Here is an 18,762-nt window from a genome sequence, read left to right as displayed (position 1 = left end):
ATTCCAACACCAGCACACACACCCCCCCCCCACCCAGAGACTGTTTGGGACTTCAAGGTATACTATACTTGAGATTTTAGTGCAACGCTTTGGAAATCGCCACAACTTCCTCCCTGCGTTCATGTAAAAATGGTAACTACGTTCTAGTGCCCAGGCCTAGCTCAGGACATTTGGCCACCCGTATGGAGCTACACCAAATTGTCTGACTGGAACCCCCCACCTCATGCTTTTGCAATGTTGCAGAGGATGCTGCGAGGCAACTCAGAGCTAAGCTACAAGTGACGCCTGATGCTAGCTGGACGCTTGTCAGCTTCCCTCAAGTTTTGAGGGGAAATGTAGGCGTCCTGGTCTCGCAGCTTGGCTCTCCGACTGCTGTCCAAAGGACTCTTCAACTGTCGCTTGTCCAACATTCCACCCAGCTGCCTACATTTCCCGCCAAAACTTGAGGGAGGCTGACAAGTGTCCAACTAGTCTCAGGCGTCACTTGTAGCTTGGCTCTCAGTTTGCTTCGCCCGAGGCCATAACATTTTTGCTGTTCCAAGTGACCCCAGAAGCTGCCTGGGGAGTAGGACAGGCTCAGATACCTCGCTTCAGAAAAGAACCTGCTCAGCCAAACCCCGATCAGTTGATACCTAAATGCCTCTCTCCCATTTACACCCAACAGGCTGAATGTCAGCTGTGTAGGCTCCACCTACCGGTGTGGAGACGGCCGAGTGGCTGGGTGTGCTTGGCAGAGATTTGCAGGATGCCAGGAGCTGTTGCTGTTTCTTCATGTTCACAATCTTCTGGGCAACTGAAGAAGGAAGTAAGAGTGGGGGAAGAAATTCACATATAAATCAGGGGGCTGCCCTGATCCAGCCTTTATTTGTAAATAACCATATGTTTTTAACCACATAAAACAAACTCTGGAGTTTGGCAATATCCCTGCCAAACCTATACAGGGTTACGGCCCTGCCTTCGCTGCAATCCACTGATCTCTCCCAGGGAACCAAAGGAAGCAAAGGATGAGAGTCCTGTTGGAGGCCTGAAGCAGCAGGAGGCAGAATTGGTTAAAGCCGCACATTCTTCTTCCCGCTAGCAGAAATTATGAGCCGGATTCAGTCCATTCCCCTTACATGCATGACCCACCCAAACTGTTTTGTGCATATACAATAGTAAAGAGCCCAGTAGAACCTTTAAGATTAACCAACTTTATTGTAGCATAAGCTTTCGAGAACTACAGCTCTCTTCGTCAGATGCATGGAGGGTATGAAGAAACTGGCCAGAGATATATAGATGGAGAGGGGGGGAGAGGGTGCAGGGAGTGAGGGCCATATAAATGCAAAATAGTTGCAAAAGTCATGAAAGAGGTAGAATGTGCAATCCAGTTTGGGTGTGACCCCTTCCCTCCGTTGCTGAATCTGAATGGAATGCCTGAAAGGCAGTTACTTCTGGTAATGAGATAACTATCCAGAGTCTCTATTCAATCCAAGTCTGACTGAGTCAAATTTACACTCCACCTCTTTCATGACTTTTGCAACTGCTTTGCATTTACATGGCCCTCACTCCCTGCATCCTCTCCCCCCTCCCCTCACTACCTATATATCTCTGACCAGTTTCTTCATACCCTCCATGCATCTGATGAAGAGAGCTGTGGCTCTCGAAAGCTTATGCTACAATAAAATTGGTTAGTTTTAAAGGTGCTACTGGACTCTTTAGTATTTTGCAACTACAGACTAACACGGCTAACTCCTCTGCATATACAATGTATACATGCTTAAAAATGCACATATAAGCCAACAATGTATGACACCACAAGGGAAAGTGCACGAACCCTGCCTCCCTTGTCTGCTGCTTGAAGAGACTATGTGCTGAGGAGGACTGCCTGAGCAGATCATCAGACAAAGTCCTGAAATATATTCTCCCTTAGCTCCGAGGCACTGTTGTTGCCAAGAAGTCCAAATTGTGCCTCCCCCCCACTAATGGCTCAAGGATGCACCCCAGAGAGATGTTCACCTTCACTGAAGACACGGTCGACATTGAGCCCATAAGTTGCGCATGTCTCGTAATAGAGGCAACGGCGCATTTCAGTGCACAGTGTCCGAGCTCGAGAATCCTCAATCACGCGTGGGTTGCTGGCACTGATCTTATCTGGAAAGAGACAGAAAACAGGCTTTACTTTTTGAGCTGGACAACCTTACATGTTTATGCAATCTTAGTATTTTTAAGGAAAATTACAAAATCCACCAGTAATCCAGCTATGTGATAGAATCTGCCATGACGAAAAGGAATGTTGCCCTATTTTCAACAGGGCAATTTATTCACTCAAACAAGAATTCCCTCCAATGCACTGAAAAAACTGGTAGTCACATTGGTCCATATTAGAGATGGGCATGAACTGAAATACGAACCAAAGTTCGTGACAAACCAGCCCTGCTTGTGGTTCGCAAACCAGTGGTTCGTCAGAGCCCATTTCTGATGAACCACCATGAACTTCAGGCTGGTTCGTTTGGTTCATTTTTTGGTTCGTCACTGCAGACAGCCTGGCGCTGATCAATCAGTTTCCTAGGCAACAGGGGATGGACTTCCTGCAGACCTTCTGCTGACCCGGAAGTGGCCTTCTGCTAGCCCAGAAGTGACTTTCTGCTGACCCGGAAGTGATGATTTTCTGACCCGGATGTGATGTTTTTACGAACCAAATGAACCGGTTTGTGAACCAGGGCAGGTTTGTGAAAGTTCATGGTTCATTAAATGCGACGAACCACGAGCCGCGTGGTTTGTTTTTTTTTCAATTCAAGCCCATCTCTAGTCCATATGTGCTATTGAGTTACAATTAACTTATGGCGATCCCAATGAGGGAATTTCAAGGTAAGTGAGAACCAGACATGATTTGCCAGTGTCTTCCTCTGCAGAATCGTCTTTTGTGGTCTCCCATCCAAGTAACAACTCTGCTTAGCTTCTGAGATCTAATGAGATCACGCTATATTCCATGTTGCCTTCCGTCTCATATTGTCCACAGCAAAATCAAAAACCAAAATCCATGTAAATATCTTTTGTTAAGATATTATATTAAGAGGTTATTAAGACAAATCAAATATGTTGTGCTAGCTTGCTTTGGATTCTCCTATTTACTAATTATTAATGTTCCTCTCCCCCTTTTCCCATGACAGGTAATCTTGCATAAAAGGCCAACAGAGATGTGAGGGGTTGTGTGTGGATTCCATGTGCATTGGTTCGCTTTTATATATTTAGAAAATGCAGACATCTACGGGGATATGATATATGAATAAATTAGATCGCCCCCTAACATTTCATTTGGCCCTTTGTCCTCTAAGGAATTGAAGGTAATAAACAAGGGGTAAGAATTTAACTATCATTCTTCCCCATCTGAACTATTTCCATACCAAGTTCATTCACAGAAAAACAGTTTCATAGGCTACTCCGCTCTCTTGTTTACTGTTGGCCTTTCTGAACTTGCATTGAACCAGAACTCTAGAAACTGACCTGTGTTTTCTTTTAATGGCTTTTGTGCTGTCTAAATGCGGCACATTCATTTCCTCTGTCAGGGCTATGAATACACACTGACTGAGTCATTACGGGACCGTGTCTCAGCCTTTTCTGCTCCCTTGCACCGATTCTCCTGGCTCCTGACCTCAGCTGGCCTCTCTTGGTTCTGCACCGACCCTTCTCAACAACATCTTGACCCAGATGACCTGGCAATAAACCTGTTAGTACTTAACTTTGGTTCCCTGCTGACTGCCCTGTTGGATCAGCTGTGTGGTTGCTCTGAGACGGATCCAGCACAGTGTTGTTCTCCCAGTCCTGTATCTGCCACATGCCAGGGCACTGGGTCATTGCTAAGAAAGGGCCTTCTTGAGAGGAGTGCCAAGATCCCGAATCCTTTTCCCAGGGGGAGCTTCATCTTACACACACCTCCAATGATATTCCAGTACCAATCTGTATCAGTGCATTCTAAGAGATCCTTGGGGGTCCCTTAGTTGGTTTTATTGGTTATCTAATATCTCCGCCTGATACTCCATTCAGCTGATTGATGGTTTTGATTGATTTTGTGGTTTTTGATTGATTTTGGCTGTCATCACTGGAGCTTTGCAGCTTTTAAAAATATTTTTCCATTTTGATATTTGCCCTTTTAACTGTTATAGATCCCCCTCCCCCCTTAGCTGTCAGATGGACTGACTGTTTGGTCAAAAAGATATAAAGATTTTAAGTAAGAGGCCTCAGATATCCTGAACACCAGTGGAATTCCCTGCTTCAAAGGGAAGCTCAGTCCTGTTATGTAATTATCCAGGTGATGTGCAGTCTGTGACTGTACTGTGAAAATGGTGCAACTGGCACTTAAAAAAAAAGTTTCTAGCTCTTAAGACTGTGAAGATAGGTTTGGAAGTATGCAGTCAATAGAAGCTGGTGGAAGCTCAGAAGCCAGAAGGGCTGAGCAAGGTTTCCAGTGGTTAAGAAGGGGCAGTAACTGAGGGCCAAGCTACAAGTGACAAATGACACTTGAACGGCAAGTGTATTTCTCCCTGTTCACTTGCCCTCCACTCAATCCACTTGCCAGGCAAGTGTCTTTCGTCATGTGTAGCTTGGCCCTCAGCAGCATACATACCATAGCTCTCTCCATGTTAAACAGAAAACATTATGCAGAATTAAATGCACAGAATTTTTAAAAGCACAGAATCCAGACATGTTGCTGTAGAACTGAAGGAAATTCACTCAAGTATTATATATTAATTACAGAATTCAAACCCTTCTCCAGTGAGTAAGTGTGTGTATACACACACACACACACACACACATATACAAATCAGATTTTTCTGCAAACCTGGGAGTACCCCCCTGCCCAATTCTGCAGAATCCTAAATTGTAGCCACAGCTGGCCCCATTATTTGGATATTTTTATCCCCAAGAGGGTCAGTTCTCGGCTAACAGACTTCCCTGACTATCAGAGGTGGGCAATCTTTTTTTTAATTTTATTAGTAAGTCACCTTAAAAGGCCTTTACACAAGAAATGGAGGAGGCATTTTCTTTCACGCATGTTTTGCTTCAGAATCCCCACCTGAACCAAAGATATGCAATGAAAGGGAGCACAAAAGAAAACCCCATCCCTTTATCATTCTGAGTACAAGACAATAGTTAATATTAAAACTCATTAAGATTAAGAGGAAGGTGACGTCTATACATCTAGGTAGAGCCTTTGTTTGAAAGGTTTTGCCCAGCTTCTTCTTCTAGAGCTTCCTCTAAAGTCCTGGTACCTGCCTCCACCTTTCCATGTTCTGCTCCTCAAGGTAATGTCCCCCCCATGTCCTCTGCCACTCACCCTGAGTACCCACAAGTGCAAGAGCCATGTCAGAGACTGCCCGGTAGTTGGTGAGGAGCCCATAATACTGTGACAGCTCTTGGAAGCTGGTCTCATTCTCCAGGCTGAAAACAAAGACGACGGCATCTGCCCAATTGGCAAACTGCAAGGAAAAGAAAAGCAGAGAAAGTCCCAATCAGCAAGAGACACTCTGTTTGGTGAAGGTGCTTATACAAATTCAGGATGGAATGTGGGGACATGAGAGGATGTTGCTCTACCCCCCGTTGTAGAATCTCCACCCACATTAATCACAAAAAACAAAGGGCCCTAGAATTCCACTTCACTGCATAGATCCAGAGGAGTTAGCCGTGTTAGTCTGCAGTTGCAAAATAATAGAGTCCAGTAGCACCTTTAAGACTAACCAACTTTATTGTAGCATAAGCTTTCGAGAGCCACAGCTCTCTTTGTCAGAGGCAAAATGGTAAAGAGTCCAGTAGCACCTTTAAGACTAACCAACTTTATTATAGCATAAGCTTTCGAGAACCACAGCTCTCGTCGTCAGATGCAGATTTTTTTTTTATTTACATGCATGTGATGAAGAGGGCTGTGGTTCTCGAAAGCTTATGCTGCAATAAAGTTGGTTAGTCTTAAAGGTGCTACTGGACTCTTTACTATTTTACTTCACTGCATGTTGTTGAGCTAGGTTTTTTACAATTAGAAGGCACTTCTGGTAGCAGAAGGGAACTTTCCTGCCTTCCTCTACCTGCTCTGACTAGTTGATCTGTCTGAAATGCTACTTTGCCGGGGGGGGGGGGCATGATGACCCCTACAGGGACAGCATGGGGTTAAATCAGAGGTCTGCAGTGGAACTGAGGGCCCAGCTACACATGATGAACGACACTTGAATGGCAAGTGTATTTCTCCCTGTTCACTTGCCCTCCACTCAATCCAGTTGCCGTTCAAGTGTCATTCGTCATGTGTAGCTTGGCCCTCAGGAAGCAGCAAAAAGCACCCTCCACCCGCTTTCCATTATTGTTGGGATCCAACCCCTTCAGAATCTGTTAAGAGATCTAGCCCAACAACAGAGGCAAACAGCACAACCAAAAATTCCTAAGGCATCAGTTTCATGACATGCAGGCCTAACTACATGAACACACACATGTTCTGGGAGCTTCCCCGGCATGCAGGGGCTCAATTCTGATAACAACCATGGCACACAGGGCAAAGTGGCTTAGATCTCCCCACCATGCCCTTTTCCCATGCTATTTGCAGCACAGGGGTGTGTGGATGTATTGATATGGCTACATTTCAGCTTTCCAGGGAAAACACAGCATCCACTAAGGCACTGTTGGCTCTGTAAACGTCTTGTAGAGGGAGCCACTGCCTGCGTTTCTGGGAGAAGATGACAACTTAGCTGCTCGCGGATTGGGCGATATTCTGTGTATTCCATCGGAAACAATCCAGAACCTTCCAGTCTCTGCTGGTTGCCCAGGATAGACAGAGGGCCAAACCACAAGTGACGCCTGACACAGGTTGGACACTTGTCAGCTTCCCTCAAGTTTTGATGGAAAATGTGGGCATCCTAGTCTTGCAGCTTGGCTCTCCGACTGCTGTCCAATGGACTTTTCAACTGTCACTTGTCCAACATTCCGCCAAGCTGCCTACATTTCCCATCAAAACTTGAGGGAAGCTGACAAGTGTCCAACCTGTGTCATTCGTCACTTGTAGTTTGGCCCTCAGTTATAAACAGAATGAAGTAAAGAAGTGGCAGGCAAGAAAAAAAATGAAAACGAGGCCATACTAATAGTATGGGATAGAGAAGGTAGAGAAAGAAGTATTTTTCTCCCTTTCTCACAATACAAGAACTTGTGGGCACTCAATGAAATTGCTGAGCAGTCGGGTTAGAATGGATAAAAGGAAGTACTTCTTCACCCAAAGGGTGATTAACACATGGAATTCACTGCCATAGGAGGTGGTGGCAGCTTCAAGCATAGACAGCTTCAAGAGGGGATTGGATAAACATACAGAGCAGAGGTCCATCAGTGGCTATTAGCCACAAGGTATAGATGGAACTCTCTGTCTAGGGCAGTGATGCTCTGTATTCTTGATGTTTGGGGGGGGCAATCGGTGAGAGGGCTTCTAGTGTCCCTTCCCCACTGGCAGACCTCCTGAGGACACCTGGGTTTTTGGCTACTGTGTGACACAGAGTGTTGGACTGGATGGGCCACTGGCCTGATCCAACATGGCTTCTCTTACGTTCTTATCTTCGCCAACTCTTCTTGATCACTCAATGTGCTATTGTTATGGAACCACAGAATAACAATACAGTTGCTTACAGGATAGGGAGGGATGATTTTAAATTTGATTAGGGCAGCAAAAAGGGCATACAACTATTCCCATTCCCATCAGAACAACAATCCATTCCAAAGTCCATGACGGGATGTGAGATACCTTTAACCCCCCAAATTATATTATTGAATCATTGGACCGTACAATACCAAAAAATTAGGGTCAGTCTTATACGAGTGCTTCTGTTAATAGCTAAGTCAGTTATTGCCTCAAAATGGAAACAGAAAACCCCTCCAACAATTGCAAATTGGTACAGCCGGATATGGGACTACTTTATAATGGAGAAATTAGCACATTTAGCTCAGTATGAAAATCAGAAATACAAATCCCAGTTTTTGGAACAGTGGTTCCTGATCCTAGAACACCTAACAAACAATGACACAACGCTACAGGCAAATCCAAAAAAGGAATATTACAATCTATTGACAAGTTTATAATGAAGAGAACAGATGGAATATTTTATCTAAGATAATTTTGTTGATATGTAAACAGTGTTACCAGCTCAGAATGAATCAAGGATAGGTCTACTCTAAAAGTCAATGTTAATGGTTGCAAATATGAAGCTGAGTTATTCTATATGTTTATAAGTTACAAGTTGTATGTTTGAAAAGTTAAAAATAAATAAAAAATTGTAATTTTTTTAAAAAAAGAACAACAATCCATTCCCAGAGTTCCCTCCCTCCAGCTATCTATCCATCTATTGTGTGGATATGTGCTGTAACTTTAACGACAGCACGAACTGTGCAACAGTGACCATACAAAATGCTGCCACACACGCCCGGTCAATGATAGAGCATCACCTTGGCATCTGGAGGCCCTGCTTCCTCACGAATCAACAAGAGATGGCTCTGCCCATCGACCACCACTTCCTTCTTGAATTGCCCCCCTGGGGGGAAAAAAATGGGAGAGAAGAAAGCAGTGAGAAGGAGCTAGACAGCCACAGTAAGCTGCCCCACCCCAGAAGATATCCGTAAAACTTAGGGCCAAACTACAAGTGACGAATGACACTTCAACGGCAAGTGTATTCCTCCCTGTTCACTTGCCCTCCACTTGCTCTCCACTCGATCCACTTGCTGTTCAAGTGTCATTTGTCACTTGTAGCTTGGCCCTCAGTGTGCAAACAGTTGATAGCTGTGATGAGGAGGGGGGAGATGGAGACAGCAGTGGCGCAGGAGGAAAATCTGAGGTGTAGGATTTGGGATGGGGTTTCCATACCGAGAGGAACACTTTCCTATTTGTCTATCTGTCCTCCTTTGTCACAAACATTGTGAGGAAAGGGACCAGGGCCATATTAACCCATGGCTGGGCCCCTAGGCTTTCAGGTATTTTGGGCCCCCTCCAGCACTTCAATCTTTCACCCCACTACAGCTGACAGCTGACCCTGGTACGGGAGTTACTAGACCGCAGTACATAGCCCTGTATCCATTTTGAGGGTCTCCTGAAGAATTCTATTCACAATTTTTAAAATATTTTTATTGTGTGAGTAGAACTCTTCAGGAAAGCTCATTTTGGGGGTATAATTGTTCAATACTGTCATATTTTTAAGTAAATAATTTTTTTATTATTTATTAAAAATATATAATTTATGGATAATTGTTTTAATATATCATTTGTTTCACTTCAATAAGGAAGCAGTTAATTCTCTTATTAATAGAGGTTATATAAGAGAATCCATTAATTGTAATTTGTGTGGGGGTGTGCCTCAGCAAAAAAAACTGAAGGGCTCCTAGTCCCTGCCGGGCCCCCAGGCTTTGGCCTAGTCAGCCTTATGAATAATATGGCCCTGGGAAACGGGAGAGGCTGAATTTCCTAACAGAGGTGCACAGGAACTGGGGTGGGGGCAGAAATGGAGGTCCATTTTGGGACAGGCAAGGGAAGACAGCTTACCCTCAGCTGGTTCCAGGCCCAAGTAGGAGCCGGTCAGGTAGCGATGAACAAGCGCTGATTTCCCACTCTTGATAGTCCCAAGAACACCCTGAAGAAGTCAGAGAAGTCAGAAGTCAGAAAAAGACCATCACTGCAGCACAACTGCTGGACACTGCATGGTCCGTGGCTCTCTGGACACTTCAGGTATCCTCAGCTTTTTACCTCAAAAGAGTGTCCTCAAAAGAGTGTCCATGAGCAATACAAGGCAGTCCCAGAACGACAGAAACTGCTGAGAAAGCCCAGTTAACAAGGTGGTAACTGGGCAGATAGGAAGGAGTGGAGATAAGGGGGCAGACCCAACCACCTATGGCCTCAGGCCAGCTCCGAACCCACATTATTGACAGCTGTTTTGTACCAAAGCTAGCATTAGCCAACAGAAAGGCATTCATGTGAATTAATTTAATGCAATTGCCTTGGTGATATCATGGATATGTGTGATGTGGTAAGGAGGAGGTATATTTTCTCTGCAGTACACCAGTTGGTACATTTGTAAGCTATGGACACCTACCAGTCGGAGCTCGGGGACGGAGCGGCCAAGGGTCCATTCCTGGCTGTTTGCAACGGCTTCTGGAGAAAGCAAGCAGGTCAGATTAACAGTAGCAACAGAATAACAAAATTTAGCATTTCTATAGTACATTTCAAGTGTTCCAAGTACTTCAGAACAACCCTGTAAAATTATCCCCATATCATTGATGGGGGAAAACTGAAGTAGTTTGCCTACACCCGTGCCGTGGTAGTGAACTTGTGTCTGAGGTAAGATTTCAACTGTGTCTGAGGTAAGATTTCAACTTGTGTCTGAGGTAAGATTTCAACTTGTGTCTGAGGTAAGATTTCAACTTTCTACCACAGCACTCACACTTTTAGCCATCTTGGCAGCATGAGAAGTCACAACAAACATGTCTGTCTGTTGTGGACAGCTTCTTTTCATTTCCGCTCACTCCTTTACCTCATATCCAGAGAATGCCTGAATCCTTCCTCATTCAGGAAATCATCAAACTTCAATTAGCAGTGACATCCAAACACAGGCTTCTAGACAAACTGGCGTTTGTTTTCTTCCCACAAAAAAGGTAAAGGTAAAGGTAGTCCCCTGTGCAAGCACCGAGTCATTACTGACCCATGCAGGACGTCGCATCACGATGTTTTCTTGGCAGACTTTTTATGGGGTGGTTTGCCATTGCCTTCTCCAGTCATCTACACTTTACCCCCAGGAAACTGGGTCCTCATTTTACCGACCTCGGAAGGATGGAAGGCTGTGTCAACTCTGAGCCAGTTACCTGAACCCGGCTTCCGTCAGGATCGAACTCAGGTCGTGAGCAGAACTTGGGCTGCAGTACTGTCGCTTACCACTCTGCGCCACGGGGCTCTTCCCACAAACTGGAATTTAATCCTAATTGGTCCAGTTTGCCAAGGACCTTTCATTCAGCCATCTTGACAAACCAAAGTTTTGACTGAAAGTGTTTCAAAGCAGAAAATCCTCAATCGCGTTCCACACATTAGAGGAGGGGGGAGCGCTTGAGTATGAGAACTAAGTTGTGTTCATGCCTGTTGTGCACAAGCAGAAGTCTGTTGTGACATCTGAATGTGGCTCAGGCTTCCAGTTATTCTCTTCAAATTAGACTTCAGGGAACTTCCCCCTCCTAGACTGGCAAGCACAGCTGGATACTGGGCCAGCCATTCTGGCAGTCCGCTGTCTCAGCCCGCTGAGGAGACAGGAAGCTGTGGTGTGGTCACAGCTTAAAAACAAAACCAGAGAAGGCAGGCTGGGAGGCAGTTCTTCTCCCCATCACGTATCATCAACTGCTCTCAGGAGACAACTCCCTTAACCCTCCAACTTTCCCACGCACAACAGTCAGCGCTTTGTGCCACTTCCGGGGAAGGGGAGAGGAGGGGGAACGCACAGGGGATGCAGCTGCGACCCACGTCTGTGTGCCACAGTGTGTTTCCAAGGTCCCAAGGCGAGTGGCAGAGAGGCATCGATCATGGTATAAAGAGCCAGTTCAGGGTAAACGTGAACTGGAATGGAGGAAGTGAGATTAGGAAGCAGGTGTTCTCGCCAACTCCCTGGGAAAGCCACTGGGGACTGGACTGGAATATTTCAGACTCCTGGGTGCGCTAGAAAACAAGGTTTTAGGTGCCAGCTCTGCACCAGACTGAAAGGAATAGTCCCAAGTTCTAAGGCACCCAAGTGGCATAGCAAGGGTGCAGTAGGTCGGATTCAGACTCATTTTCCATTTTTGAACGGGATGTTTTAAATCTGAAACGTGACTTTACGTTTTACACGTGAAGGTTTATTTGCAAATTGAATAATACCACTGAATGTCAAGCTATCAAATACTAAATATTACTGCATGCCAATCTATCAGGCGAGCCGTTAAATGCCATCAGATACGAAATGCTACAGTATCTGGCATACTATGAAGTGGTATTCAATGCTATTCATTTCATTGGTAGGCTATCTCTCTTTCCCTTCATGAAACGCAAAGGGAGGATTGCCTTCTGCGCTCTGACCAAAACCAGACGTGATTAGTTTCAACAAGGCGACTGCATCATGTGATTATCAAGGATCCTAAATATCTTTATTTGTCATCTATCTAACACTAACAAAACAAAGTTCCCACACTAGGTTCTTTAAGCCTGTAATACGAACCATGTGCTATTTATATAAAGTGCTCGGTGTTTATTGTTAATAGAACAACATACATTCATAATTTTTTACACTTCACTGCATATAACAATAAATACAAGTCAATTAATAGCAATTACTTCCAAAATACAATATTAACCTGCAATAAGAGCTCTTGGGGCTGACTTGGAACCGTGAGCTCTTCATGGGAACTTGTGAGATTTGAAGCGACAAGCCACTGTGCTTTGTTAGAAGTCACTACACAATTGAGGAGAGTGCCACGGAAGGAAAGACCCGTGGGCTTTTTTTCTGGGAAAAGAGGTGATGGAACTCAGGACCACACATTGACATCACTTTGGGTCTGCTGGAACAAGGGGGAAGTTTTTTAAAGCTTAAATCACCCTCAGCGAAAATGGTCACATGACCGTTGGTGCTACCCTCTGATCTCCAGACAGGGAGATCAGGGGGTGGGGCCACCGGCCATGTGACCATTTTCAAGAGGTGCCGGAACTCCGTTCCACCGTGTTCCAGCTGAAAAAAAGCCCTGCCTAACACCAACCTTGAAGATATAAGTGGATTGCACTTTATACGGACTGTGCTTCGAATGTATTTATTTATTACCGGTTAATATTGTATTTTGGAAGTAATTGCTATTAATTGACTTGTATTTATTGTTATATGCAGTGAAGTGTAAAAAAATTATGAACGTATGTTGTTCTATTAACAATAAGCACTGAGCACTTTATATAAATAGCACATGGTTCACATCACAGGCTTAAAGAACCTAGTGTGGGAACTTTGTTCTGTTAGTTTCTTATCTTTTCCCACTTAAGCCTCTGTTTAGTGATCGATCTAACACTGTCAATAATTACAGGATGTCTAATACAGATATCAAATATTCAGTAAATATCCGATAAATATGCAAGGGCATATCTGGAACATATTTGATAAGAAGCTTTGCCAGAGGAGGAATCTGGGCAGCAAATTCATTTCAACATTAGTGGCTCATAGTTTCCAACTGGCTCATAGTTTCCAACTGGTCATCCAGCCCTTTCTTTAATATCTTGCCCTAACGGTGAGGAGAGAGTAAAATACACTTCCATACCTGGGGCTAGATCCAGACCAAACTGGCAATTTCCATCAATTCCCCCCTTCCCGCTGCAGACGACCCCTTGCATCATTTCTCAAGGTCCCCTTATCCCGCAAAATCAGCATTTCGAGGCGATCAGGGGGCTGCAGTGGGAGGTGGGAGGCCAGGATAGTTCCATTCTGCCACTGGAAAATTTAGTCTGGATCAACCCCTTAACTAAAACCCAAGAAAGCAGAAGAGTTGTAAAACTGTTCCTTTGACGTAAAAGTGGTACTTGCATGCACAAAGAGGTAAAAGTACAAGTTTGCAAATGGACATCCATCCATCCCTTCAGCATTCAATCACATTGTAAAAATGCAATCCCGAGCAGAGTAACTCCAAAATCAATGGGCTTAGACTGGAGTTACTATGTTAAAGACTGCACTGTAAATAGTGATATACCCAGTATTCTTCTAATCTAAATGCCTTGTGACTGGAAAGCCTTTTTCCTTACAGCAAAACTAGACACTTGCTTTTTTTTAGTGGGGTCAGGCCCAACTAATAGCTCCCCACAGCAGCTATGGGGAATAGCTATTAAAAAAAACCAAAGCAGAACGTGTTTGGGCTCAGAATTCCACTGCAAGGGGAGGAAGGAATTCTCACTCCCCTCCCAGCCGTTTTGGGGGAGCAGCAAAAATGGGGAAAATAGCACCCCCAGTATTGTTTCAGTGTGGAAAATGGTAGGTCAAGGTGCAGGATCCCAGACCCAACTTTTAAAAGGGGGAACATCTAGTTTGGCTCTTAATCACAGCCCTGTACAGGATGCTTATGGTAGTTTTTGCGGGGGAAAGACACAAGGGTGCACTTGATCCATGCTCAGATGCACTTGGTTAACTCTTCATTAATGTGCTGCAGGGATAAATGGTGGCATGAAAGGGTGATGGGAATTTGGCACGAGATGCCTCCCGGAGTCTGAATGGGCCCACAGAAAAACCAACGGCAGCTGCACAGGCTGGGCAAGAATCAGCCTCCGTGAAAGACAGGGAGGATATTGATGAATGCTCAGAGCATGTGTGGGAAATGCACACAAAACTCTCCCCTGAGAGTAACATCACAGGGCCAACTCTGCAGAATATGACTCTCCAACGTCTGACAAGGCCTCGTGGATCTGGATTATGGCCATAAACTCATCGGGTGGCTGAAGTCAATTTAGATTTCCTAACACTCCCAAACGTGTACGTTATCAGTGTTCTAGCTACAGCCCAGGACAGCAACTGTCTTTTTCCAAGCTGCTATGATCGCATAAACGGCTGTAGCTGCCCCCCTTGTAAGCAGCTAGCTTACATTTAGATTTCTCCGCTCAGCAGGTACCACCAGACCCAATTAGCACTCTTTGTCGCCTACGAACAAGTCACCCAAACCAAATGTTCCCCACGTGTTGGCAAGAGAAGATGTCCATCGCTTTCTTTTATCCCCCCCTGCACGCAACTCCCCCATATTTGAACCCTATTCCCAGCTACCTGATGAAAGGGTTCTTGCCTTGCTCACCTGAGGATCAAAGACAAACACACCCAATCAGGCACAAAAGCTCAGCTAAACGCTCCCTCCATGTGTATGTGTGTTACTATGGAACTGTTGCTTAGCAACAGCACTCTGCATGTCACCAAGGTAACCGGAGAGAAAAAAGGGGACAAGGAGAGCATCCCCCCTGCCGGTCCTCTGATATAGAGCCAAATGGGGCATCCTTGCTAGCGCTGTTATGAAGCCATGCGGGAACTCCCCATTTCATTAGCCCAAACTTTCACCCAGTAGCCAGTCCATTTCCTTGTATCAGCAGCCGACATCTTTGTTTTCTGGTAGGGCTACTGCACCTTTAAGAACAGCACCACTGGCTGAGATTCAACAGGTACAACAGTTCCCAAAATGGATGCACAGTAAAGGGGAAAGGTGCACTTATTGAATTTTGACCTGACAATAGATGCAGAAATCTGTCAAAGAAGCTATCACTGGTTAAATTGTCATCTCCTTGACCCTTATACAACAGTTTTGCTTGCCTTATATGACAGTGTCAGTTATCAGTTAGTTATCAACCTCGCTTTCACATTCTGGGCAAAATATCCATAGCATTTGCCCCACACTAGACATCCTAATCTGATTGCTGCCATTTTCCTTTTCTGGTGACTTGGCTGCAGCTACCAAGATGAATGCAAGGGTGAAACAGACACTTGATCTGCTATTCACACATTGCAGCATAGATCCTGTTTGCAATGCAGCTATTATTAGCATTTGAGGCCAAGAAAGTAACAGGCAAAGCAAACCTCATGTCACGTTCATACAAACAGTTAATTCTTCAACATGCTTTAATTTTGACAATTGAGTAGGACTTAAAAGTGAAGAGTAAGTGGGAATATTGACTGGAACAAGGAGCCGGCTAAGTTCAGTTTGTGTTTGGACTAGAGATGGGCACGAACTGAGAAAATGGTGCTTCGTTGCGGTTTGTGGTTCATTACGTTTCACAAACCACGAACCGGTATGAAATTACCCGGTTCACAAACTGATCCGTTTGGTTCGTGAATACGTCACTTCTGGGTCAGCAGAGGGTCTGCAGAAAGCCCATTCCCGCTCTCATTGCCTAAGAAACTTATTGATCAGCGCCGAGCTATCTGCAGTGACAAACTGGAAAATGAACCAAATGAACCGCCCTAAAAATCATCGTGGTTTGTCAGAAATGCCCTCCAATGAACCGCTGGTTCACGAACCAAAAACTGGCCCAGTTCATGACAAGTTTGGTAGTTCGTATTTCTAGTTTGGACCCAAAGATTTCCTTTCGCCATGAGAGGAATCTTCCCCCAAAGTCTTTTCTCCAGTGAGAGAGATGAGGCCGTGGCTTAATGGTACAGCATCTTCTTTGCAGAAGGTTCCATGTTCAATTCCCAGCATCGACTGACCTCTACTTGAGACCACAGAGAGCCACCAACAATCAGCAGAAGGTCCCTGACTTAATCCCCACCCTCTCCAGTTGAAAGGATAAGGTGACATGAAAGACCTCTGCCTGAGACCCTGCGGAGCTGCTGCCCGTCAGAGCAGGCAATACTAACCTACAGTCTGCCTCAGTATAAGAAAGCTTCATTGACTCTTATTCCAATAGAAGATGCACTTCTGGGTGGAAAGGACCATTAGACTTAATCCTGCACTAACAGAGCAAAGCCCGCGTATCCCTTCCCTGTAGCGTCTTTGTTCATTGTAGCAAACTCGTGATTGTCCTCATGCCACTTTATCAACCAATCATCCTGGAAGTGCGGGAAACATGGGGAAAGTACTCCTGTAAACAAAACTTACGGAAATAACATGCGTCTTCTTGAATAGCCCTTCCAGAAATATCTAATACCCGCACTTTTCAAATGATCCCTGAAGAGCCACCGCATTTTGGCCTTTGTAGTGCAACATGCTTAGAACGTTTTAGACACGGATGATGTACTCAACATCTCATCATTTTATTGCTACTATTAATATGCCTTAGTTATATCGTGGCCATGGCGTTTCACAGAGTTACATAAGCAAAAAGGAGGCTGCGTTGGTTACAAACTTCCAATCCACACTTAGCTATCAAAGGGCAGCTCGCTGAATCTTAAAGGGTCCTCTTGGTGGACAAGCGAAGGACTTTGTATCGGAGGCCTGATGGAAGTTCTGTGCTTTTCTGCTTAGGACCAAGGGGCCTAGAGAGAAGCCATTTCAATCTTCCTGCCTAATGCCCTCACACTGCCACTATTGGTTCATAGAATCAGAGGGCCAAACTACAAGTGACGAATGACACAGGTTGGACACTTGTCAGCTTCCCTCAGGTTTTGATGGGAAATGTAGGCAGCTTGGCGGAATGTTGGACAAGTGACAGTTGAAAAGTCCGTTGGGCAGCCGTCAGAGAGCCAAGCTGCAAGACCAGGATGCTTACATTTCCCATCAAAACTTGAGGGGAGCTGACAAGTGTCCAACCTGTGTCATTTGTCACTTGTAGCTTGGCCAAGAGGGTTGGAAGGGACCTCCAGGGTCATCTAGTCCAACCACCTGCACAATGCAGGAAATTGTATGATGCAGGAAATTTCAGCTGAGAAAATCACTTTACTTACGTAGCTACACATAATTTTTGCAAGTGAGCTAAAAGTGGCCCCAGGGGGTGGTTTGAGAGTGTGAAGACTGAAACCACTTTTCACCCAGGCCCCACAGCCATACACAAAAAAGTGCTGGCACACGCCTTGAGAGGAACAAAACACCCATCACACACCTGACACAAAGTCCTTGTGTCACCCACCAACAAAACAAAAGGACTTTGTAACAGGGGGCCTGGAGCAAATCACTCCTTCAGACCCTAAACAGAACTTAAATCCCCACTGCTTCGCACCATCTCTCTTTCCAGTTTCACAGGATGCATGACTTGAACTCGATGCCCTGTCCATTTCCCTATTCCCACTTCAAATCAGTAACTGTTTGCATTGTGGGGAGGGTCAGAAAACACACAGTGTGATGACATCACAGGGCACGTTGTGTAAAAAACACCCTAAACATTCTGAGGAAGGGGAAGGAGAAGTGGAACAGCAGTGACGCTGTTTGCCTTATAAGGTCTAAGGTATGCCACTCAACCCACTTCTAGGACGAATAGCATTTTCGGGGCTGAGCGCTGAATGGTGCACTTTGCATAGCCTAGGTGCAGCGGTTACACCTGTGCAGGGGCCATCAGCTACCTGCGAGGGACAATAACTCCCCCGTCTGTGCCATACCTTGAAGTCAAGAATCAGATCTCAAAGGCTAACACTCCTCTTCGTCAACATCGGTGTCAACTGCCCATGTTTTCAGTGGGCTAGGTGCTCAAACTACCAAGGAAATGTGCTGTTTTCCCTGTGATAGCAGTAAAAAACCAGACTGAAATTGACAATTATTCCATTACACGGATGCCCCGTATGGCATCTTGATGATTCTGTGACCTTCCGTTTTGTCCAAAATGAGCGCATGCTATGGTAATCCTGTTTTCAGTTTCATCTTCTTTTAAAATGCGTCTCATTTCATTTGCAAAATTATTTCTCTCTGTCAGGGAACAGAATACCTTGGCCTCTGGGCAGTGCATTAAATACATTTACTTCCTGTACACACTGTAAGTTGGGGGAATAACAGAACTCTATCTGTTGCTTGGGTAAGGGGAGCTCTTAATTTAGCTCATGGGAATAATATGGGATGTCTTCTGGCAACGTGAATTGGGAGCATCGTTCACCACATGCATGAATGCACTCATGCACTCATGCGCACACAGTGTGACTGCTGTCCCACACTCCGGACATAATTCCCTTGCAATGAAAAGTTCCTGTGACAGCCCTGGATCTCCCCGCTGAGCGACTGCCTGGGGCTGACAGTGTTCCCTCTCATCTTAGGCTATTATGTAAGAGTAAACTAGGCAGCATGTACCGGAAGCAAGTCTCAAACCACCCCACCTACCACGAGCTTTTAACGGCCTCC

At 45.1% G+C, this 18,762-nt stretch overlaps 1 protein-coding gene across 1 annotated transcript in view; it reads right to left on the bottom strand.

Moving 5' to 3' along the window:
- AGAP2 (ArfGAP with GTPase domain, ankyrin repeat and PH domain 2) overlaps window positions 1-18,762 on the bottom strand; it is an 82,978-nt gene that overhangs the window by 21,493 nt on the left and 42,723 nt on the right. Inside the window, 6 exon segments of the mRNA XM_055003919.1 lie at window positions 696-793; window positions 1,996-2,130; window positions 5,315-5,456; window positions 8,443-8,528; window positions 9,530-9,617; window positions 10,077-10,135. Of these exon segments, the coding sequence (XP_054859894.1) occupies window positions 696-793; window positions 1,996-2,130; window positions 5,315-5,456; window positions 8,443-8,528; window positions 9,530-9,617; window positions 10,077-10,135 (608 nt within the window).

This window comes from Eublepharis macularius, chromosome 19 (genome assembly GCF_028583425.1).
Source record: "Eublepharis macularius isolate TG4126 chromosome 19, MPM_Emac_v1.0, whole genome shotgun sequence".
Classification (NCBI taxonomy): domain Eukaryota; kingdom Metazoa; phylum Chordata; class Lepidosauria; order Squamata; family Eublepharidae; genus Eublepharis; species Eublepharis macularius.
The sequence above is the reverse complement of the archived record's forward strand: the minus strand, read 5'-3'. Positions and strand labels throughout refer to the sequence as shown.